Source organism: Diuraphis noxia, unplaced genomic scaffold (genome assembly GCF_037042655.1).
Source record: "Diuraphis noxia isolate RWA-SAM2 unplaced genomic scaffold, SU_Dnox_SAM2 contig0005, whole genome shotgun sequence".
Taxonomy (NCBI): Eukaryota; Metazoa; Arthropoda; class Insecta; order Hemiptera; family Aphididae; genus Diuraphis; species Diuraphis noxia.
The window spans coordinates 17,279,824-17,306,309 of NW_028301715.1; the positions used below are offsets into that span (position 1 = coordinate 17,279,824).

Below are 26,486 nucleotides of genomic sequence, written 5' to 3' on the forward strand. Positions count from 1 at the left end.
GAAATACCCTCCCCAACACAACCGCCTTCTAGGATTAACATTCGATCACAAACTTAACTGGAAAGAACATATTAAAAAATTGAAAGCAACGTCATCCAAAAAACTAAATATAATCAAATCTGTGAGCCATTTTAAATGGGGTGCCGACCGCAAAACACTCTTAATCCTATACAACTCTTTGATACAATCGATATTAGACTACGGATCAATCGTTTACAGCCTCGCCAACCAAAATACCCTGAAAACACTCAACACCGTACAAAACGCCGGCATCAGGATGGCCATCGGAGCTTTCAAATCAAGTCCAATTGACAGTATGATGTGTGAAGCTCACTGCCTACCATTGAATATCAGACAAAAGTACCTAATTACAAAGTTCGCAGCCAAAAAGATGTCTACCCCCCAAACTGGCCTAATAAGGACAATCTCAGAACCCTATCACGAACACCTCCTCAAACCGCTTTATATAAAGCTTCACGAAATCCTCGAAGAGATATCCTTCAACATCAGCAACATAAAACCAAAAGAAACGTTCCCAACAATCCCTCCATGGAACACTAATCACATAGAAGCCAACATCGAACTTACAAAATTCAAAAAAAACAGCACACCGCATAGTCCTATCATCAATACGTTCTACGAAATAATAAACACCAAATTCAAAAATGTCTACCACTTCTATACAGACGCCTCCAAAACAACGAATGAAACCGGTTTCGCCATTACCCACAGGGATGAAAATAGTCTTCACAAATTAGACCCTCTTTCCAGCATATACTCAGCAGAAACATTCGCCATACTTGAAGCCACATTAACCGCACTCTCCTCTAACCACGTTAAAGTTCTCATCTTAAGTGACTCTATGAGCGCGGTCACCTCAATAACCAACGTACAAACAAATTGCAACCTCGCCCAAAGCATTCAAAACATAATCCTCTCAACCGACAAATCCGTCAAACTCATGTGGGTTCCATCTCACATCGGCATCCCCGGTAATGAACTCGCTGACGAACTGGCGATGAAAGCTGCTAGCTCCCCGGACACCAAAATATACCCGCATGTAACATACGACGATGTAATCCGCGTCCTCAAAACGAAATTATACACCCTCTGGCAGAATCAATGGGAAAAACAATCCAACCAAAACAATAAGCTCAGACAAATAAAACCATTAACCAAAAAATGGCCGGACCCTCCAGTCAAGCTTACACGACATGAAGAGACCATGATCGCCAGAGTACGCATCGGACATACCAGAATCACTCATTCCTATCTTATGCGTAGAGAGCTGAAACCCAGGTGTGAAACATGCAACTGCGAACTCACCGTTAAACATATTTTCCTAGAATGCCCCACATATCATAACGCTAGATCAAAAGCAAAAATAAACACCTCCTCACTCAAAGACGCACTTGGACCAGGACAAGAAAAAACATAGTTAACTTCATCAATATGGCCGACCTTAGAACCAACATATAAGACAAGAACCAAAGACAGCACATCACAACTATCAATTTCCATTATATTATAAATTAAATACATAAACCATTGTAGGCTAATAAACATTGTATTTGAAGCCTTTAATTAATAAAAAAAATAAAAAAAAAAATAAACATTTTTTAACGGATGTTGTCAAAATTTTAATTTTAATGATTGTAAAAACAAAATGTGCTTATGTATTTATTTTATTTTTCAACTGCTATTGTCAAAATGTTAAAACACGTTTTGTATCTGTTTGTAATTTCATTGATCTTTTTAATAATTCTAGCATTTTACTGCTATTGTCAAAATGTGTTAGAAACCTTGCATTAAATTGTCAAGCTTTTCTACCCTACAAACAACTTATTATCGATATTTATAGAAAACAAAAATTAAAAAGTTGAAAAATTAAAAAGTCAGTTAACAGCTTATAACAGCTTATTAATTTTTTTATTATTATTTTTATTTTCAAGAAGACGGTAAGAAATATTTTTTGTTTCTGTTTGTCATTTCATTGATCTTTTTAATACATTTTTTTAACGTTACCTAATAAATTTACGTGAAGGATAGGTTAGGTTTTATGAAAACAAATTCATTTTTTACTTTTAACCCGCAAAGTAACAACAAGTTCACTTTCTGATCGAACGATTTACTGAAGTTAAAAGTCGAAGAATTTTTCCTGCCCCAAAACGTAATGACTGACACAAAAAAAAAAACAAAAACATATATCATTATAAAATCAACACTTTCCTCGCTTATCTTAAAATCTAAAATGTTTAATATATATATTATAATCTACAATGATGATTAAAAATTGATGATAATTAACTTTGAAATAAGTCTATCATAACAATTCGCTCATTAATATCATTTCTAAATAGTTTTTTTCTTCTTAATACCTTTGGTTTATTAATTTTAAACAAATATTTATATTATTATTGTTATTTTTATTTTCAAAAAGATGGTAAGAAATACTTTTTGTATCTGTTTGTCATTTCATTGATATTTTTAATAAAATATTTTTAACGTTACCAGATAAATTTACGTGAAGGATATATTTCTTTATCAAATTTGTTTAATGGTCTATTGGGAATTATAAAATAAACTTTTTGTAACGTATGTTGTCAAAATTTAAATTTAAATGCTTATAAAAAAAACAATCTGACTAAGTATTACTTTTAATTTTCAATGGCTATCGTAAAAATATAATATAATATAATATAATATCGTAACCTAACCTAACCTAAATTTTATGAAAACAAATTCATTTTTTACTTTTAACCCGCAAAGTAACAACAAGTTCACTTTCTGATCGAACGATTTACTGAAGTTAAAAGTCGAAGAATTTTTCCTGCCCCAAAACGTAATGACTGACACAAAAAAAAAAACAAAAACATATATCATTATAAAATCAACACTTTCCTCGCTTATCTTAAAATCTAAAATGTTTAATATATATATTATAATCTACAATGATGATTAAAAATTGATGATAATTAACTTTGAAATAAGTCTATCATAACAATTCGCTCATTAATATCATTTCTAAATAGTTTTTTTCTTCTTAATACCTTTGGTTTATTAATTTTAAACAAATATTTATATTATTATTGTTATTTTTATTTTCAAAAAGATGGTAAGAAATACTTTTTGTATCTGTTTGTCATTTCATTGATATTTTTAATAAAATATTTTTAACGTTACCAGATAAATTTACGTGAAGGATATATTTCTTTATCAAATTTGTTTAATGGTCTATTGGGAATTATAAAATAAACTTTTTGTAACGTATGTTGTCAAAATTAAAATTTAAATGCTTATAAAAAAAACAATCTGACTAAGTACCTATTACTTTTAATTTTCAATGGCTATCGTAAAAATATAATATAATATAATATAATATCGTAACCTAACCTAACCTAAATTTTATGAAAACAAATTCATTTTTTACTTTTAACCCGCAAAGTAACAACAAGTTCACTTTCTGATCGAACGATTTACTGAAGTTAAAAGTCGAAGAATTTTTCCTGCCCCAAAACGTAATGACTGACACAAAAAAAAAAACAAAAACATATATCATTATAAAATCAACACTTTCCTCGCTTATCTTAAAATCTAAAATGTTTAATATATATATTATAATCTACAATGATGATTAAAAATTGATGATAATTAACTTTGAAATAAGTCTATCATAACAATTCGCTCATTAATATCATTTCTAAATAGTTTTTTTCTTCTTAATACCTTTGGTTTATTAATTTTAAACAAATATTTATATTATTATTGTTATTTTTATTTTCAAAAAGATGGTAAGAAATACTTTTTGTATCTGTTTGTCATTTCATTGATATTTTTAATAAAATATTTTTAACGTTACCAGATAAATTTACGTGAAGGATATATTTCTTTATCAAATTTGTTTAATGGTCTATTGGGAATTATAAAATAAACTTTTTGTAACGTATGTTGTCAAAATTTAAATTTAAATGCTTATAAAAAAAACAATCTGACTAAGTATTACTTTTAATTTTCAATTGCTATCGTAAAAATATGTTAGGAGCCTGGTATTAAAATTTTCGAACTTAAATTTAAAAAGAAAAACTTTTATGAATATCTATGTATGATAATTTTAAACTATGCCGTAATTTTTACGTATTTCAAAATTTAGGTCAAAATTGAAACTTTAAATGCTTATAAAAAAACATGCCTATAGGCACGTATATAGTAAATATTTTTCAACTGCTATTGTCAAAATGTGTTAGAAGCCTTGCAATTAATTCTCAAGCTTTTCTATCGACAAATAAATTTGTATCGACATTTATGACAAAAAAAACCTAAAAAAGTTGAAAAATTAAAATGTCAGTTAACAGCTTAATACAAATCAAAATATTTTGATACTTTTACCAAATATAGAGAATGCTTATATAAACATTCGGTGAAAATCTCATATATCTATGGGATCTTGTATACAATTTTTTTCATGTTTACCGGCAGAACCAAAAGTATTTCTTTTACACTAAAAATTAATTGTCAACAAAGTTCAAATGTTTTATTGTAATTATTATTAGTTACCTATTACATTTAATAGATATTATCATATATGAAAAAAAAAAAAATGTTTAAACTTATAACTATGCAATAACTTATGACTTAAAATATCATATCCATAAATCTTTTTTAAGTACAGAAAGTTATTCTTCTAATAACGTAGCATTCAAAATTAAATTTTTTGTTTTTATCGTTTTCCATAAAAAAAAAAGTACACATCCACAAAACTCTTTGAACATTGATACCAACAAGAAATATCAATAGTATTTTTAACAATACCTACACTCTCAGATATTGTACACATACTACTAATATTAACTTAATATTGTTAATAATATATACATAGCATATTATTTATATTCACATTTCAGTACTAATATTTTATATAATATTTCCATTAATGGTAGTTGGTAGACAAAACCAAAGGGGTCTATTACATTAGATACAATTTTTAAATACTTTCAAAATTATATATAATCCAGCGCGACGGTAGTGGCGCGAAGCTAAGTAAAAAAAAAGCGAAGCGGTCACTACCGTAGTATATTACACGAGCCAGAATTTGCCCATTGAATGTGTGTAAATTTGCCCGTTTTCTTTAGCCAGGGCTATAGACCTAATGAATGAACGGATTGGTCTGTTTGTGGTATCAATAGATCGGGCATGATTTGTAGATTATACCTTTGTCATTTTCGAAAAAATTGGTTGAATAATAACGAATATATAAGCAAAAAAATCAAGTATTTTTTAAGCAAAAAGATATTGTGCTTGACCGTTTTTAGTTATTACGTTTCACGCAGCAGCGCACGAGACCGTATTACCCCCTCTATTCCGTATACATTTTCGTCACAGTCGTACACTGGGCAGCGGTTGCGACTTGTGGACTTGCGGTTCCCGCCGTTGCCCGCGTCTTTGCTTATCGTATTCGTAATTTCTGTCATCGACATTCATCATGAAAAAATAAAAAAATTTTAATTAAAATTATTTTGTCATGACATTCATATTTTTGGCGACGTTCGATGTAGATGCGTATAGCCGCCGCCGCGCCGGTAGAAAAACTACGTTTTATTTGTCATCTCATTTTATTTGTTGTAATTGTAGAAGGCCATACTACCAGCTATACTACTATATTATTTATTTATATTATAATTTGTGATTCTTTATTTCTAAAATGGTTTCTAAAACATATAAACAGAAGTTACGAAAAAGGAGAAATTATTGAGAAAAAAAAAACGACAAATACAATGTGTATGGATGAATTTTTAATAAAGATAATAGATAAATGGCTACGATGTAATTACACTGCAATATATTTTGAACAATGGTCTCGAGGGGGTAAAAATGTACATATTATAATAATGGAAAAAAAATTGAATATGATTTTAAAAAAAAATTAGAGTATATTAAATAAACAAACATAATAATAAAATAAATTAATAAAAACATAGAAAATTACATATTACATGCCAGTACATAAAAATATGTTATAAAAAAACTACTGATATCCCAACAAAAACACTTCGTCGACTCCGTGTAAAAAATTGCTAAGTAAAAAAACACTAGTCATCTATAAGACTTCAGCATTATAAATATGTGATATCATAAATAAATGCTAAGTTAACTTAAATTTGAAAAAAAACTAGTAATTTATAATACTTAAACATTATAAAGCTGTGATATCAAGAATAAATGCTAAGTAAATTAAATTTTGAATTAATTGATTCTATCTCAATCATTTATTTACTTGGCTAGAATTTATATATTTCGACGAATAAACATGTCTATTCATAACTGGACTATTTAAAAAATTTCCATGACAAATGATACTAAATTTGTTTTATAAAAAAGTCTTAGTTATTAATTTATAAAGAAAATAAATTCTATCCAAGTAAATAAATGATTGAGATAGAATCAATTAATTTAAAATTTAATTTACTTAGCATTTATTCTTGATATCACAGCTTTATAATGTTTAAGTATTATAAATTACTAGTTTTTTCAAATTTAAGTTAACTTAGCATTTATTTATGATATCACATATTTATAATGCTGAAGTCTTATAGATGACTAGTGTTTTTTTACTTAGCAATATTTTACACGGAGTCGACGAAGTGTTTTTGTTGGGATTATAATATTTATTTCCATTGTTTAATAATATATATTGTTTTACAGAACCAAATAGTAAGTATATTTTATTATTATTGTCATGTTTCTACATTCTTCCCTTCTGGAATGCTCAAATGACAAATTCAAAATTAATCAGAATAATATACGGCAGTGTTTCCCAAACTTTTTACTACCACGGACCAATGCGACAATATTGTATATATCGCGGACCACCACCTAAATTTTATGAAAACTAGGAAGAGCTTTTTTTTTCTCATTTACATGAATATACAAAACTTTTATTTTTATTATTTTACTATTATTATTATTTATTATTACTATTAATATACTATAACTATACTAAATAATGTACTTGATGTAATTTTTGTGACTGCATTTCTTTGACCAGTTCTTCAACTCTCGGATGAATGTTGCTCATAGCTAAACGCATGTCGTAATTTACGTCCAAGCGATTCCTCTGTTTATTTTTATTACAAGTAGACTAGAAAATCGTATGGTACGTATTGTCAATATATTTTTCGTTACATACTACAAGAACAACCAAAGTTGTTTTCTGTGAAACGTATCGTTTAAAATGCGAGATTCTGATAAGGACTAGTATAGTATGATAATCTGTTTGGAAACACTAAAAATAATTATATTTTTCACATTTAGGGTAATTTGACATTAAAAAATTACATCCATAAATAGTGTAGTTGGTAGATAAAACCAAATGGGTCTATCACATAAGATAATTTCAAAATTATATATAATTATAGGTAATATTAATGACCATTGTTTAATAATATATATATTTTTACAGAACCAAACAGTAAGTATATTTTATAATAAATTATTGACACATTTCAACATTCTTATCTTCTGAAATGCTCAAATGACAAATTCAAAATTAATAAGAATAATATACACTGTATAAATGTTTATCGATATTTATAGAAAAAAAAATTTAAAAAGTTGAAAAATTAAAAAGTCAGTTAACAGCTTATTAATTTTGTTATTATTATTTTTAATTTCAAGAAGACGGTAAGAAATATTTTTTGTTTCTATTTGTCATGTCATTGATCTTTTTAATACATTTTTTTAACGTTACCTAATAAATTTACGTGAAGGATATATTTCTTTATCAAATTTTTTAAGTTAGTCTATTGGGAATAATAAAATAAACTTTTTGTAACTTATGTTGTCAAAATTAAAATTTAAATGCTTATAAAAACAACAAATGTGACTATGTATTTCTTTTAATTTTCAATTGCTATTGTAAAAAAATTTTTAGGTTAGGTTGAAAATACGAGTAAATAATGTAAGACGATTTCTCGGAGTTAAAAAAATTGTATATTTTTTTAAAGTTTATTGTCAGAAACAAAAGTATTTCTTTTACACTAAAAATGTGTCTATGTATTTTTTTTAATTTTCAATTGCTATTGTAAAAAAATGTTAGGAGCCTGGTATTAAATTTCTATACCACTCGCCGTGCTCATTAGCATATCGCTATCATAATTTCAGCGCCAACAATTAACTTTAAAATAAGTCTATCATTACAATTTGCTCATTATTATCATTTGACAATAGTTTATAGTTAATAAGTTATTTTTCTAAAAACTTAGCATTCAGAATTAAATTTTTTGTAGCTATCATTTTTAATATTTCCATAAATAGTAGTTGGTAGATAAAACCAAATGGGTCAATCACATTAGGTACAATTTTTAGATGATTTTAAAATTATATATAATTATAAGTAATATTAATGAACATTGTTTAATAATATATATATTTTCACAGAACCAAATAGTAAGTATATTTTATAATTATTGTCACATTTCAACATTCTTCTCTTCTGGAATGCTCAAATGACAAATTCAAAATTAATCAGAATAATATACGGCAGTGTTTCCCAACCTTTTTACTACCACGACAATATTGTATTGATCGCGGACCACCACCTAAATTTTATGAAGACTAGGAAGAGCTTTTTTTTCTCATTTACATGAATATACAAAACTTTTATTTTTATTATTTTATTATTTTACTATTATTATTATTTATTATTACTATTAATATACTATAACTATACTAAATAATGTACTTGATGTAATTTTTGTGACTGCATTTCTTTGACCAGTTCTTCAACTCTCGGATGAATGTTGCTCATAGCTAAACGCATGTCGTAATTTACGTCCAAGCGATTCCTCTGTTTATTTTTATTACAAGTAGACTAGAAAATCGTATGGTACGTATTGTCAATATATTTTTCGTTACATACTACAAGAACAACCAAAGTTGTTTTCTGTGAAACGTATCGTTTAAAATGCGAGATTCTGATAAGGACTAGTATAGTATGATAATCTGTTTGGAAACACTAAAAATAATTATATTTTTCACATTTAGGGTAATTTGACATTAAAAAATTACATCCATAAATAGTGTAGTTGGTAGATAAAACCAAATGGGTCTATCACATAAGATAATTTCAAAATTATATATAATTATAGGTAATATTAATGACCATTGTTTAATAATATATATATTTTTACAGAACCAAACAGTAAGTATATTTTATAATAAATTATTGACACATTTCAACATTCTTATCTTCTGAAATGCTCAAATGACAAATTCAAAATTAATAAGAATAATATACACTGTATAAATGTTTATCGATATTTATAGAAAAAAAAATTTAAAAAGTTGAAAAATTAAAAAGTCAGTTAACAGCTTATTAATTTTGTTATTATTATTTTTATTTTCAAGAAGACGGTAAGAAATATTTTTTGTTTCTATTTGTCATGTCATTGATCTTTTTAATACATTTTTTTAACGTTACCTAATAAATTTACGTGAAGGATATATTTCTTTATCAAATTTTTTTAGTTGGTCTATTGGGAATAATAAAATAAACTTTTTGTAACTTATGTTGTCAAAATTAAAATTTAAATGCTTATAAAAAAAATCATGACTATGTATTTTTAATATTAATCAACTGCTATTGTCAAATTGTGTTAGAAATCTTGTATTTAATTCCCAAGCTTTTCTACCCAAAAAATAAATTTGTATCGATATTCATAGAAAAACAAACTAAAAAAAATTAAAATGTCAGTTAACGGCTGAAAACAAATTATTAATATTACTATTGTATTTTTATATTTATTTTCAAAAAGACGGTAAGAAATACTTTTTGTTTCTGTTTGTCATTTCATTGCCTTTTTAATAATTTTTTTCAACGTTACCTAATAAATTTACGTAAAGGATAAATTTCTTTATAAAATTTGTTTAGTTGGTCTATTGGGAATGATAAAATTAACTTTTTGTAACGTATGTTGTCAAAATTAAAATTGAAATGCTTATAAAAAAAATCATGACTATGTATTTTTAATATTTATCAACTGCTATTGTCAAAATGTTAAAACACGTTTTGTATCTGTTTAAAATTTCATTGATCTTTTTAATAATTCTAGCATTTTACTGCTATTGTCAAAATGTGTTAGAAACCTTGCATTAAATTGTCAAGCTTTTCTACCCTACAAATAACTTATTATCGATATTTATATTAAAAAAAACTTAAAAGTTGAAAAGTTAAAATGTCAGGTAACAGCTGAAAAACAAATTATTAATATTACTATTGTATTTTTATATTTATTTTCAAAAAGACGGTAAGAAATACTTTTTGTTTCTGTTTGTCATTTCATTGCCTTTTTAATAAAATATTTTTAACGTTACCTGATAAATTTACGTGAAGGATATATTTCTTTATCAAATTTGTTTAGTTGGTCTATTGGGAATTATAAAATAAACTTTTTGTAACGTATGCTGTCAAAATTAAAATTGAAATGCTTATAAAAAAAAACAATCTGACTAAGTATTACTTTTAATTTTTAATTGCTATCGTAAAAAAATGTTACGAGCCTGGTATTAAATTTTCCAATCTTAGATTTAAAAAGAAAAACTTTTATGAATATCTATGTATGATAATTTTTACGTATTTCAAAATTTAGGTCAAAATTTAAACTTTAAATGCTTATATAAAAAAACATGCCTATAGGCACTTATATACTAAATATTTTTCAACTGCTATTGTCAAAATGTGTTAGAAGCCTTGCAATTAATTCTCAAGCTTTTCTACCCGACAAATAAATTTGTATCGACATTTATGACAAAAAAAAACCTAAAAAAGTTGAAAAATTAAAATGTCAGCTTAAAACAAATCAAAATATTTTGATACTTTTACCAAATATAGAGAATGCTTATATAACCATTCGGTGAAAATCATATTATTTAGCATATTATTTATATTCACATTTCAGTACTAATATTTTATATATTTCCATTAATGGTAGTTGGTAGACAAAACCAAAGTGGTCTATCACATTAGATACAATTTTTAGATAATTTCAAAATTATATATAATTATAATATTAATTTCCATTGTTTAATAATATATATATTTTTACAGAACCAAATAGTAAGTATATTTTATAATTATTGTCACATTTCAACATTCTTATCTTCTGGAATGCTCAAATAACAAATTCAAAATTAATCAAAATAATATACACTGTATAAATGTTTATCGATATTTATAGAAAAAAAAAATAAAAAAGTTGAAAAATTAAAAAGTCAGTTAACAGCTGATTAATTTTATTATTATTATTTTTATTTTCAAGAAGGTGGTAAGAAATATTTTTTGTTTCTGTTATTGTCATTTCATTGATCTTTTTAATACATTTTTTAACGTTACCTAATAAATTTACGTGAAGGATATATTTCTATATCAAATTTTTTTAGTTGGTCTATTGGGGATAATAAAATAAACTTTTTGTAACTTATGTTGTCAAAATTAAAATTTAAATGCTTATAAAAACAACAAATGTGACCATTAGTATCATATATTATCGTAACATTAAAGTACGTGTAGTTTATGAAGTATTTTTTTAAGTACAGAAAGTCAGTTAACAGCTGATTAATTTTATTATTATTATTTTTATTTTCAAGAAGGCGGTAAGAAATATTTTTTGTTTCTGTTATTGTCATTTCATTGATCTTTTTAATACATTTTTTAACGTTACCTAATAAATTTACGTGAAGGATATATTTCTATATCGAATTTTTTTAGTTGGTCTATTGGGGATAATAAAATAAACTTTTTGTAACTTATGTTGTCAAAATTAAAATTTAAATGCTTATAAAAACAACAAATGTGACCATTAGTATCATATATTATCGTAACATTAAAGTACGTGTAGATTATGAAGTATTTTTTTAAGTACAGAAAGTCAGTTAACAGCTGATTAATTTTATTATTATTATTTTTATTTTCAAGAAGGCGGTAAGAAATATTTTTTGTTTCTGTTATTGTCATTTCATTGATCTTTTTAATACATTTTTTAACGTTACCTAATAAATTTACGTGAAGGATATATTTCTATATCAAATTTTTTTAGTTGGTCTATTGGGGATAATAAAATAAACTTTTTGTAACTTATGTTGTCAAAATTAAAATTTAAATGCTTATAAAAACAACAAATGTGACCATTAGTATCATATATTATTGTAACATTAAAGTACGTGTAGTTTATGAAGTATTTTTTTAAGTACAGAAAGTTATTCTTCTAAAACCTTAGCATTCAGAATTAAATTTTTTGTAGCTATAATTTTTAATATTTCTATAATAAAATAAAAAATTAATTAGTATATATATTTTTTTACAGTCCCAGAACGTAAGTATATTTTATAATTATTGTCATAGTTTTACATTTTTCTCCTCTGGAATGCTCAAATGACAAATTCAAAATTAAACAGAACATATACTACTACCTTGTGTTGCTGTGAGCGAGAGCCACTATTATTATCATACTTAACTTATATAATATTATTTATTACAACCATGTAAAATATATCCCCATAGTTATCATAAGACTTTACGCTTATTATTTTATTAATATACATTTTTTTGTTTGTTTTCCCTCTTTTAAATAAATCTTTGGCATTCATTCGCCACTGCTTGTATCAAATCCTGTGAGTTCCACCGACTTGACCCTCGGGTCTCACGCGGTGCGGCTCACAGGTCACGAGGAAAGTGTTCCCCTTTCCTCGTGAGTGGTTTTTGTGACTTAGAAAATCATGAAATCTCACAATCTAAAATGTATAATAAATATCATAACCTGCAATGATGATTAAAGATTGATGATAATTAACTTAGATATAAGTCTATCATAACAATTCGCTCATTAATATCATTTCTAAATAGTTATTTTTTTCTTAAAAACTTTGGTTTATTAATATTAAACAAATATTTATATTATTTTTGATATTTTTATTTTCAAAAAGATGGTAAGAAATACTTTTTGAATAAGTTTGTCATTTTATTGATCTTTTTAATTCATTTTTTTAACGTTACCTAATAAATTTACGTGAAGGATATATTTCTTTATCAAATTATTTTAGTTGGTCTATTGGGAATAATAAAATAAACTTGTTGTAACTTATGTTGTCAAAATTAAAATTTTAATGCTCGAAAAACAAAATGTGCTTATGTATTTCTTTTATTTTTCAACTGCTATTGTCAAAATGTTAAAACACGTTTTGTATCTGTTTAAAATTTCATTGATCTTTTTAATAATTCTAGCATTTTACTGCTATTGTCAAAATGTGTTAGAAACCTTGCATTAAATTGTCAAGCTTTTCTACCCTACAAATAACTTATTATCGATATTTATATTAAAAAAAACTTAAAAAGTTGAAAAGTTAAAATGTCAGGTAACAGCTGAAAAACAAATTATTAATATTACTATTGTATTTTTATTTTCACAAAAGATGGTAAGAAATACTTTTTGTTTCTGTTTGTCATTTCATTGCCTTTTTAATAAATTTTTTCAACGTTACTTAATAAATTTACGTAAAGGATAAATTTCTTTATAAAATTTGTTTAGTTGGTCTATTGGGAATTATAAAATTAACTTTTTGTAACGTATGTTGTCAAAATTAAAATTGAAATGCTTATAAAAAAAATCATGACTATGTATTTTTAATATTTATCAACTGTTATTGTCAAATTGTGTAAGAAATCTTGCATTTAATTCACCAGCTTTTCTAACGTTCGTGAACTTAGCGGCATTCATGTAACAGATTTCAATAAAACCTATCCAACAATTTTGTTGGACATTGTTGGAAAGGGTTTACAATTTGTTGGACCGTAATTAAGAAGTTATAAACATTTTTCCAAAACCGCCGCTAAGTTCACACTAACGGCCAACATTAAATCAAATACATAACAAACTGTACAAACTGTTCTCCATGGTTTGTTAAACGTTGTTGGAAAGGTCCCACCATTTGTTGGAACTCTGTATATTTTATACGAATTTTTGAAAAAATGCCCCGGCCAACTTCTTTTAAATGTTCCAAATGCTATCCAAAACGGTTCTATATGGTTGGTTGGACGTTGTTATAAAGGTCCCACCATTTGTTGGAACTCTGTTTATTTAATACAAATTTTTGAAAAATGCTCCACAGCCAACTTTTTTTAAAAGTTCAAAAAACTATCCAAAACTGTTGTAAAAGGTTTGTTGGACGTTGTTGGAAAGGTCCCGCCATTTGTTGGAACTCTGTTTATTTTATACGAATTTTTGAAAAAGTGCCCCGGCCTACTTTTTTAAAAGTTCCAAATGCCATCAAAAACTGTTGTAAACGGTTTTTTAGAAGTTGTTGGAAAGGTCCCGCCGTTTGTTGGAACTCTGTTGAATTTTTTTGATAATTCTCATGTTTAAAAAATTTCAACAAATAAAATATAATATAGTAATTTATTATACAAACAAATAAGGTATGAGTTTAAAATTAATTCCTAAACTTATATACTAAATATTTTTCAACTGCTATTGTCAAAATGTGTTAGAAGCCTTGCAATTAATTCTCAAGCTTTTCTACCCGACAAATAAATTTGTATCGACATTTATGACAAAAAAAACCTAAAAAAGTTGAAAAATTAAAATGTCAGCTTAAAACAAATCAAAATATTTTGATACTTTTACCAAATATAGAGAATGCTTATATAACCATTCGGTGAAAATCATATTATTTAGCATATTATTTATATTCACATTTCAGTACTAATATTTTATATATTTCCATTAATGGTAGTTGGTAGACAAAACCAAAGTGGTCTATCACATTAGATACAATTTTTAGATAATTTCAAAATTATATATAATTATAATATTAATTTCCATTGTTTAATAATATATATATTTTTTTACAGAACCAAATAGTAAGTATATTTTATAATTATTGTAACATTTCAACATTCTTATCTTCTGGAATGCTCAAACGACAAATTCAAAATTAATCAGAATAATATACGGCAGTGTTTCCCAACCTTTTTACTACCACGGACCAATGCGACAATATTGTATAGATCGCGGACCACCACCTAAATTTTATGAAAACTAGGAAGAGCTTTTTTTTCTCATTTACATTAATAAACACAATTTTTATTTTTATTATTTTATTACTTTACTATTATTATTATTTATTATAACTATTAATATACTTTAAACTATATTAAATAATGTACTAGGTGTAATTTTTGTGACTGCATTTCTTTGACCGGTTCTTCAACTCTCGGATGAATATTGCTCATAGCTAAACGCATGTCGTAATTTACGTCCAAGCGATTCCTCTGTTTATTTTTATTATAAGTAGACTAGAAAATCGTTGCTCACACAAGTATGTAGTAGAAAATACTAGTAAATAATGTAAGACGATTTCTCGGAGTTTAATATGCAATGTTGCACTTCTGCACCAAAATTGCTCAAGGTTCATACCAGATTCAAACATATTTTTGCAGTCAGAGTCGTTTTGCAGTTCGATGACAGCATCTTGAAAATATTATGTGTCTATTTTTCATACGTTTTTTTTTATATGAAGTTGAATTTCAGTTCTAATATCAGCGTAATATAATACGATCGTATTTGATAAGAGTTTAGATAGTCTGAATTGCTGAATAATTATTATTCTCGATTTTATTCACACATAGATTAATTTTGCATACTAAATCGAGAATTTCATCTTCAAATATAAAACTTTTTGCTCTAAGTTCCAAGGTGTTGTGTTCCAAACCTTGAAGTGGCAAATTAAGGTTATTTAAGTGCTCAAAAATATCTACTAAATAAGCATTTTGTAATTCAAATTTCAAATCAAAAAATTTTTCAAGCAACTCTGAATACTTCTCGTTTAAAAATATCATAATTTCTTCTTTTAGTTCATACAACCGTTTTAGCATATTTTAGCACTTTTCACAAAATTTACTTACTTTAGTTAAGTCTGATTAGGTTTAAAAAAAAATCACTTAACAACACCAACCAAACTATAAACATTTAATTTCTTTAATAATTTACTGCGTGGTAATCAAACGAATAAATACTGAATCAATATCCAAAACCGGTATTAATCGGTGACATAAAGTATAAATATATAACTATATAAGCAACGATTGCAATTTACATAACTATGATCGTCGCGAAAATAGTATCACTCATTACTACTGTAGAGTTTATAAACTTAAAAAAGTGTGTTACTTGCAATGAAAACAATGATTTGAATCAATGAACGGCTTCAAATTTTTTTTATACACTGGTTCACTTAAAATCTTTAATTAATCAATATTACATATATTACATACTGCCTTCGGGCAGAGAGCGCGATATGTTCGGTACGCCGATCGTATTACTACTGTAGATCAGGTACTATAGTGAGAATATCTACGCCTTATCGGAGATATTCGTGATAAACGATGAGCATATCGAACATACCGGCCACCTTGAAATACTAAATTTCAACACAATACCTATATATAATTACTATAGTGCGGTCCACGGAAAGTAGGCCGTGATCGTCACGCGCCTACCGGCCGTTTTTAGTAGAACCAGGGGTTCTCCGTTTGGGAGTATTATTATTATTATTATTATTTTATTGTAATACAGATGGTTTTCAGGCAGTATTTCAACGTGTTGACTCGGTATGTTATCACAATAAATAACAATCATTTTGTGTGGTTATAGGTTATGCTTTAATCTTTGTAAAAGTTCTACCGTTGTTTGCGTTATAATATTTTCTGTGTTAACAACAACTTTTATTTTATAATTAACGCGGGTTTTAAAGTTTGAATTTTTTGTCGGCTTGTTATTAGTTGCATTATACAATCGAAGTTCGCAATTTTCTAACATTTTTAACAATACATATTTTTAAAATGGCATTCAATCAAGATATCCATTCTCAAACGAAGAAAGTGATTTTCCATGTGTACAATTATTTCAAGACGTTAGCTACGGATAAAGGTAAGCCAGAACTTTCAGATTTTTTTCAACAAACCCGTGAAGTGACTGCTAAAGCATGTGGCGTGAGTCTCGCTTGTGTAAAAAAAGTTTGTTCTGAAGCAAAAAAGGAACTTGAAGTCGGACCTTCTAACAAAATCGTTTTCAAGTCTCCTAGGAAAAGTTATAAACGTGTAAAAATAATGAGTTCTTTTGACGATTTTGACAACGAAGTTGTCAGAAGAACTATACATAGTTTTTATGATAAAGGTGAATTTCCGACGACCGCAAAAATATTAGTGGCGATGCAAGAAAAAATTAATTACCCTGGCTCAAAAACATCAGTAAAACGTATTTTACACAATTTGAACTTCCAGTACAAGAAGTGTAATGATGGGCGTAGGTTTCTAATGGAAAGAAATGATATCGTTGCTTGCCGTGTAAAATTTTTAAGAAAAATGTACGAATTGAGACAGAATAATGACACAAGGCCGGTAGTTTACCTGGATGAAACATGGGTAAACCAGAATCATACGCAAGGTTACATATGGCAAAATCCAGAAAACACCGAAGGACTCAAAGTACCAATTGGAAAGGGTGCTTGACTCATTGTATGCCACGCTGGTTCACCTTCATTTGGATTTGTGAACAATTCGAAATTGGTCTTTCGATGTAAATCGGGTAGTACGGAAGACTACCATTCGCAAATGAACGCGGACATTTTTGAAAAATGGCTTGTTGAAATGTTGGCCAATTTAGAAGAACCATGTGTTGTGGTAATGGACAATGCTTCCTACCATTCTGTTTTAGTCGAAGATTACCCAAGGGCAAACGCGCGAAAGGCAGACGTCCAAAAATGGCTTGAAAAAAAATGTATTCCATATTCATCGTAGAAACATTGTGTGAACTTCGAGAAAAAGTTAAAATGGCCATACCTAAAGAAAAAAAATATAAACTTGATGAAATCGCATTACAAATGGGTCATGAAGTGATAAGACTCCCACCTTACCACTGTCAGTACAACCCAATTGAGTTGATTTGGGCACAAGTCAAGGGTGAAGTCGCCAAAAAAAACAGCACCTTCAAAATGGCAGATGTCGAAGTGTTGGTAAATAATGCCTTAGATGAGATCACCAAAGAGGCTTGGACAAAATGTGGCGAACATTGCAATAAACTCCAAGATGCAGATTACATAAAGGAAGGGTTAAGGGATGAAATATTAGAGCCCATCATACTTACAATAAATCCCGATGACAGTTCGACTGATGAAGACGAAATCGACGACGACGAATTACCTAATTAATTTTTATTACTACGGTGACTTTGTAACTATGTGTAAATATATATTTTTATTATTATATTTGACTTTTCTTATTATAAAAAGTGTAAAAAAAAAACAAAAGATATAACAATAGTCTTATGTTTACTTTATTATTATATTTTTTTTCGATTATACCGTATGTTCACCAATTTAGGTAACACTAAATTTCTCGGCCTGAGACTGTTGGAATAAATCGATTTTTTTTACAAGCTAATAGTATATAAATACACATTTTCAAATTAATTTTTAATTTTTAACTATGATACGTGCATGCGCAACGCAACTTATTTTTTTTTAATAGCAACTGGTATTTTTGATACAAAATTCGGATAGACTGAATTTTTTTAAGTTATTTTGACCACTTAACCATGTCTCTAAAACCAAAATTGGCTGGATGAGAGCCTTTCAAATTTTAATAAATGATACATTTTTAAAATTCATTATAATATGCAAAAAACCATATATAATTATTTATTATGGGTTACTTTTTGAATATTTTTACGTATACAGTTGTAATCAATTTTAATCAAATAATTTTATATCCATATTATGTTAAAATTATAACACGTATAAAAGAAATATTAAAATAGTTAGCAATAATAAATAATTATAAATGATTTTATGCATTTTATAATACATTGTAAATAAGTATTATTTATTAAAATTTGAATGGCTCTCATTCAGTCAATTTTGGTTTTGGAGCCATGGTCAGAACTACCAGTTGCTATTAAAAAATAATAAGTTGCTTTACGCATGCATGTACTGAGAGGCTTAGAACTTTGAAATTTATCTGAAAATGTGTATTTATATTATATATACCACTTGCTTGTAAAAAAAATTTCGATTTATTCCAACATAATCCGGCCGAGAAATTCAGTGTTCCCTAAATTGGTGAACACACGGTTACACGATTTGAAATTATATTAGGCGGGAAAACGTTTGGAGACCCATACCGTAAAACGGCCAGTAGGAGCGTGACGATCGCGGCCTACTTTCCGTGGACCGCACTATAATCACAATAATGATTTACAAAAATGTATAAGGAATCAAACTAAACAAGATACGCAGATATGCAACAAATCGAACAAAGTGGAACACTCTTATTGGTAGTCATGATCTAATGACACTAATCGGCAGCAACAACGATAAGATAACCTTATATTACGGTAAATTGGTGTAACCGTATACACCTTATAATATTATACGGTTCCTCAAAAAGTTGTGATGTTTTTCACTATTAAAAAAAAAAAAAATTATAATTTGTAATATAAATCGAAGAAAAGGACCCTGAAAACTAATTTTTAAAATTCATAAATTAAAAGATCACTTAAATTGTATACCTTGTCGATAAGCAAAAAAATAAATGACGACGCACGTTAACAATTTCTTATTTTCTTCATGTCATAAATGCATAACAAAATTACATTCTATACAAAAAAAATTTCAATTCTTTTTAACAATGAAGCACATTAAACTACTCCGGGAGAATATTAATTTTATATCTGGATTATCGAACTAGTCCAAAATAACTACTGTACGTGTCAAGATATCGTTTTGACTAATTTAGATAGGTAGTTTTATTTAATTGAATGACTTCACTGTATCGTAATAAATAATATGATAAATTAGTTATTACAATTAGAACACACTTTATAGTAATTTGAATGACTATTTTTCTTAAAATCTAGGATTTTTATAATTATGAATAGCAAATATGCATATTATCAATTTATGAAAAATGGATATACTTAAAGAGTTGTGAGTTAATTAAACATTATTGTTTTCAGTCTTTAAAAGTACGTACTTTCGATGTATTTTCTATAGAAAATATGCATATTAATTATTGTAGCGTTCCAGCATACAGAAGGACGAACGACTGGTGTTGAGGTAGATGGATTGAGGGAAATAAGTATAATAATTTGACTTGTGGTTAATTTATTATATATTTATTTGATTGCTATGTAAATAAAACACTTTTACTGCAAATTCAAATTTCAAATCACAACATTTGTCAAGAAAGTCTGAATATTTCTCGTTTAAAAATATTATCATATCATCTTTTAGTTCATACAACCATTTAGCATATTTCATATTGGAAGCCAGTGAACCTCTGTATGAAAAAATAATATTGTGTCGTATCCGGAGTCCAATTCAACAAAAATGTTTTTTTTAAATACGCGTGTTAACAGTTAAGTGTTTTACTTTTCACAAAATTCATTAACTTTATTGCTAATCTTTGACTTAACAATCAATCGGGAGATTTCAAATGATGCAGTTAGTACTTGTGACAATGTGACACTTGCCCCACTGGTCCAAGTTTCGTATTCTTTAAGTTTTTACATTTTCCTTCAAAAAATTCGGGTGGTTTGTCTTTGATAGTAGGATGAACTGTATGCAAATGCTGCTGTAGCTTTGCTGGTTTCAAAGCATCATTATACTAATCACAACAGTGCAAATCCCACACAGAGATCTTATTTCTCAATTTATTTAAATTTCAGTGAATCAATATTTAATATAACTATCATCAATCATCATATTTCTTATCCCATGACATATTCCTGACAAAGTCCGACTAGGTTTAAAAAAAAATCACTTAAAAACACAAACCAAAATAAATGTCGACGCACGTTCCCAATTTCTTATTTTCTTCATGTCATAAATTCATAACAAAATTACATTCTGTAAAAAAAAATATTTAATTCTGTTTAACAATTAAGCATATTAAACTACTCCGGGAGAATATTAATTTTATATCTGGATTATCGAACTAGTCCAAAATAACTACTGTAGGTGTCAAGATATCGTTTTGACTAATTTAGATAGCTAGTTTTATTTAATTGATTGAATTCACTGTATCGCAATATATAATATGATAAATTAGTCATTAAAATTAGAATACACTTTATAGCAATTTGTATTACTATATTTCTTTAATTCTAGAATTTTTATAATTATGAATAGCAAATATGTATATTATCTATTTATGAAAATAGATATACCTTAAAGAGTTGTAAGTTAAATAAACATTATTGTTTTCAGTCCTTTTTGGTACGTATTATCAATATATTTTTCGTTACATTCTACAAGAACAACCAAAGTTGTTTTCTGTGAAACGTATCATTTAAAATGTGAGATTCTGATAATTCTATTTTTCACATTTGGGGTAATTTGTCATTAAAAAATTACACCTAGTTAGTTTAATTGCTGATAAAATTAAGAATACCTTAAACAATTATTCAAAGTAGGTATTTGAGATACATTAACAAAAAACAAAGTAAGACAGGTTATTTTGGTGTTCAAAGATTTAGAAAAATAGTAAAGATATTTTTCCATATGTTATTCACTTTTAATGCAATATTATGTTATAAAATACATATATATTATGTATTGAAAATCTTCTAATTCAGAAGATGTGATGAGTGTAGCATGGGTGTATATCTTAATTCCTTATAGCTAGTAAGTCTGTGATACAACTTGAGCTCAATATGAAAGATCGATGAAAAATCTGAAGAATTAGCCTAATGTATCAATTTTATTAACTTTTTGAATATATTCTGCAATTACTTGAACTGTTTATTGAGTTCTTCAGATTCCTGGTTTTTTTTTTTTTTTATTAATGTTTATTTTTGTAAGATCCATTATAATACGTTGTTGTAATCTAATTTATAAATATTGAAATTTAATTGGTTAAAATTTTTAATTATATATTAACACTGTATGATGAATTTACCATATTAGATGTGACCATTGCGTTTTTTTAGACATTGTCAGTTATTATAAAAGTTTAATATTACAAATATTACCTATATAATTGTTATTGACATTAAATCAATAACGACATTATTTTGAATTATGTTAATAGCATTTTAGTATGAAAAGTATATGGGCACTATTAATCAATTAAATGTTTTGAAATTGCATTGTGTATAGTAAAATGCATTTATATACTATAACGTGTGCTGTAATTTACGTCCAAGCGATTCCTCAGTTTATTTTTATTACAAGTAGACTTGAAAATCCTTGGTCATACAACTATATAGTTGAAAATACTATTAAATAATGTATGACGATTTCCCAGAGTTGAATATGTAATGTTGCACTTCTGCACCAAAATTTGTCAAGGTTCATACCAGAATCAAACATATTTTTACAGCAGAGTCGTTTTGCAGTTCGATGACAGCATCTTGAAGATATTCTGGGTGTTCTTCAACTTTTGCACAAAAAGGTTTTGGAATTATTTTTTGAACACTGTTATTCAGGAACGGCGCTAGGATTTGGGGGGCCCCTTGCAATAATTACATATTATTGAAACTATAGTGTGGCCAGCGAAACTAGAAGATTGACGGTTACGCACCCTAGTGGCCGTTTTCGTGTTAACCAGGGGTACTAAATATTTTGGTTGTTTGTGCAGCTGCGCTATATTTTTTTCGAAATGAATATAGTGAATATTATGTTAGGTTGTAATCCGGCTCACGAAAAGTGGTTCTCATTCTATTGTAAATAATCAGTAGAATGCGTTGCTACGTAGTGTTGTGATTATAGTTTTCGATACGTATTATAGTTGAATTACAATTCGGAGGGGGGGGGGAATATACAATAGCCTATAACGCATGTATAATAGCATTTATTTTAGAATATACTATTTTTTATATTTTAGAATAATGTCAGCACAACGACGATTAGGATAATAATATAAAATTGTGATCGCCCGAACCGTCCGGACAATACAATAATAATAATGCAATGATATTGATAATGATAAATTAACGGGCCCATACGATTACGTTTCATAACTTGAGTTTATAAAAATATACTCATGATTACGCCGCGGCTGACGAATGACGATGTAACCACTTCCCGCTATTCATACTAAGACGGGGAACACCACCTTTGCCGTCAGCGACTACAGCGCTCTGTTGTGGCTGCCGTCGCAAAACTGGTCGCCGTTATAATATACAGTACTGCTTATCTGTATATTCTAAAATCAATGATAATAGTCAACTATTGTGTGACCGTATGCCGAATACCTGTAGATTTTAATACAAACCTCTAACCATTAAACCATCTGCTGTATGACCTTTATGTTAGTCACTGGACCTCATTGCTTCGTGTAACATGTATTTTGTGTCTTGTGTGTTCTAGTTGTTATAATTTGAACTAAGTTTGTTACGAATTTCTTACTATTTATTTGTACATTTTTGTTTTTTTGTAGTTTTTCACCATTTTTGTGCGTATATTGTTCAATTGAAATGTCGATCCGGCCAGATATAAATTCTCAAACCAAAAAAACTATATACAACGTGTACAATTATTTTAAAATGTTGGTCAGTAAAGAAGACCAACCGGAAGTGGCAAATTTTTTCCGACTATGTCAAGAGCGCACGACAGATGCTTGTGGGGTAAGTCGGTCTACTGTACAGAGAATTTGTAAGGAGAGCAAAACTATATTTCTTGGTGTTGAAGAAGAGTTAGGTGTCGGAAGTTCTACAGATATAAAATTTCGGTCACCTAGAGAACGTTACAGTCGTAACAAACCTATCACTGATCTTGACGATTTCGACAGTGAAGTGGTCAGAAAGGTGGTTCACAGCTTTTATGACAAGGGAGAATTTCCAACAAGTACAAACATTTTAGCAGCATTGCGAGAAAAAACTAATTACCGGGGATCGAAATCATCAGTAAAAATTATTTTGAAAAAACTAAATTTTAAATATAAAAGGTGTAATGACGGTCGAAAATTTCTAATGGAACGGTCGGACATAGAAGCAGCGCGCGTAAAATTTTTACGTAGAATGAACGAGCTTCGTATAAATGGTGATACTCGACCAATAGTCTATTTAGACGAGACCTGGGTTAACCAAAATCATACTCGAGGATATATTTGGCAAAACCACGAAAATACAGAGGGCCTAAAAGTGCTACAGGAAAGGCAGTCGCCTTATAATTTGTCACGCTGGGTCTCCTTCCTTTGGTTTTGTCAAAGATGCAAAGTTAATTTTTCGTTGTAGCTCTGGCAATACCAAAGATTATCATTCACAGATGAATGCTACAATCTTTGAAAATTGGTATTTTCAAATGTTAAAGAACTTGGAGGAGCCCATCGTTATTGTTATGGACAACGCGTCATATCATTCTGCATTACTCGAGGACTTCCCGAAGTCAAATAGTAGGAAGGCGGATGTTCAACAATAGTTGCGCGAAAAAAATATAGACTTTTCTCCCGTAGAAACTCTAGATGAATTACGGGCGAAAGTCAAACTTGCGATGCCGCGTGGAAAAATTTATAAGTTAGATCAATTGACACAACAAATGGGGCATGAAGTTCCGCCTTACCACTGTCAGTATAATCCCATAGAATTAATTTGGGAACAATTTAAAGGGAGAGTTGCTGAAAAAAACTCAACATTTAAAATTGCTGATGTTGAGGTGCTTGTCCATAAAGAAATTGATGCGGTAACTGCTGATGATTGGGCCAAATGTGCAGAACATTGCGTGAAAATTCAAGAAGAAGATTTCTATAAAGCAGGACTGAGGGACGAAATATTAGAGCCGATTATTTTAACAATTTATCCAGATGACAGCAGTTCGAGCGACGATAATGACGACGACGACGATGAATAGTTTTATAATTATTATTAAAATTCGAAAACAATTGTAAATATTTTAAATGTTATCATTATTATATTATTATTTTTATAACGTGATAATAAATTAGTAAAAAATGTGTATTACAAAAATATAAAGTGGCTATGTCTTTATAGTAAAGGCCCGACGTAGCCCCACGTAAGAATATACGATAAGCGCGAGTACCAAACGAGTAGCTGTGAAATAGGTATATACAACAAGTGTAAATGTGTTTGAAATTATTTTACGCGGGAAAGTATTCTTCGTAGCCCTAATGAAAAACGGCCACTTGGGCGTGTGACCGTCAAGCTTCTAGTTTCAATGGCCGCACTATAACTAATCTCTGAACAGTATAAAGTATCATGTAAGAACTGAGGGGCCTTGATTATAATTTCAAAATCGCGGGGCCCGGGGCAACTGCCCCGATTGCCACCCCCCTCGCGCCGTCCCAGAATGTTAACTTCGTTCCATTGCGGAAAGTAGCAAGTAAATTCAGATATACATTTTTCCATACCTATGTTCTTTTATATCAGGTTGAATTTCAATTCTTATAAGATCGTATTGATCGTCGTTAATAAGAGTTTGGATAGTCTGAATTGCTGAATAATTATTATTATCGATTTTATTCATACATAGATTAATTTTGCATATTAATGCGCGAATTTCATCTTCAAATATAAAAAAGTTTGCTCTAACTTCCAAGGTTTTGTGTCCTGAACCTTGATGTGGCAAATGAAGGTTATTCAAGTTTCAAAAATATCTACTAAATAAGCAAGTTGTAATTCAAATTTCAAATCACAAAATTTTTCAAGCAACTCTGAATACTTCTCGTTTAAAAATATTATCATATCTTCTTTTAGTTCATACCATTGACATAATATAAATATAATTTATATTATGTCAATGGTTCATACAACCGTTTTAGCATATCTCCTATTGAAACCCAGCGAACCTCTGTATGAAAAAGAAATGTGTCGTATTCGTAGTCCAATTCAACAAAAAAGTTTTTTTTTTAAATACGTGTGTTAACTGTTAAGTGCTTTACTTTTCACAAAGTTCACTAACTTCATTGCTAGTCACAAAACATAAGCTAATTATTCTGGTAATGTTTTTGTAGCTAACGCTTTCCGATGAATGACGTGTCAGTCGTTAAAGTTGACAGATCTTTTCTTTTACTAATGTTGCAAGACCTGGACTACTTCCTAGCATAGCTGGAGCTCTGTCCGTACAAAATTCAACTAGTTTCTCCCTTTTTATTTCTTTCTCTATTTTGTTTTATTGGTCTATTGGGAAACATAAAATAAACTTTTTCAAAAGCTATAACTTATAAACAAGTGTGACCATTAGTGTAGCGTCCCAGCATACAGGAGGACAAACAACTGGTGTTGAGGTAGATGGATTGAGTGTAATAAGTATAACAACTTAATTTGTGATTAATTATTAGATATTTATTTGATTACTATGTAAATAAAACACTTTTTACTGCACAACTGATTTAATTGCAAAATATTCTAAGTCCGAATAATTAAATTGGACTGGTGTCTGGCGTGAAGGTGCTTGCTCTGACTCTGGTGGCTCACGTCTGAATT

General features: G+C 28.2%; 1 protein-coding gene and 2 pseudogenes across 1 annotated transcript; all 3 read left to right on the top strand.

The window, feature by feature from the left end:
* Positions 1 to 316: 316 nt before the first annotated feature.
* LOC149054983 (uncharacterized) lies at positions 317 to 1,438 on the top strand. Its single transcript, XM_089229477.1, has one exon. It carries the CDS (start codon positions 317 to 319, stop codon positions 1,436 to 1,438), a length of 1,122 nt encoding a protein of 373 aa, XP_089085603.1.
* A 15,450-nt stretch (positions 1,439 to 16,888) lies between these two features.
* LOC149054984 (uncharacterized) lies at positions 16,889 to 18,479 on the top strand (annotated as a pseudogene).
* A 5,048-nt stretch (positions 18,480 to 23,527) lies between these two features.
* On the top strand, positions 23,528 to 24,894 carry LOC149054985 (uncharacterized; annotated as a pseudogene).
* The last annotated feature ends 1,592 nt before the right edge of the window (positions 24,895 to 26,486 follow it).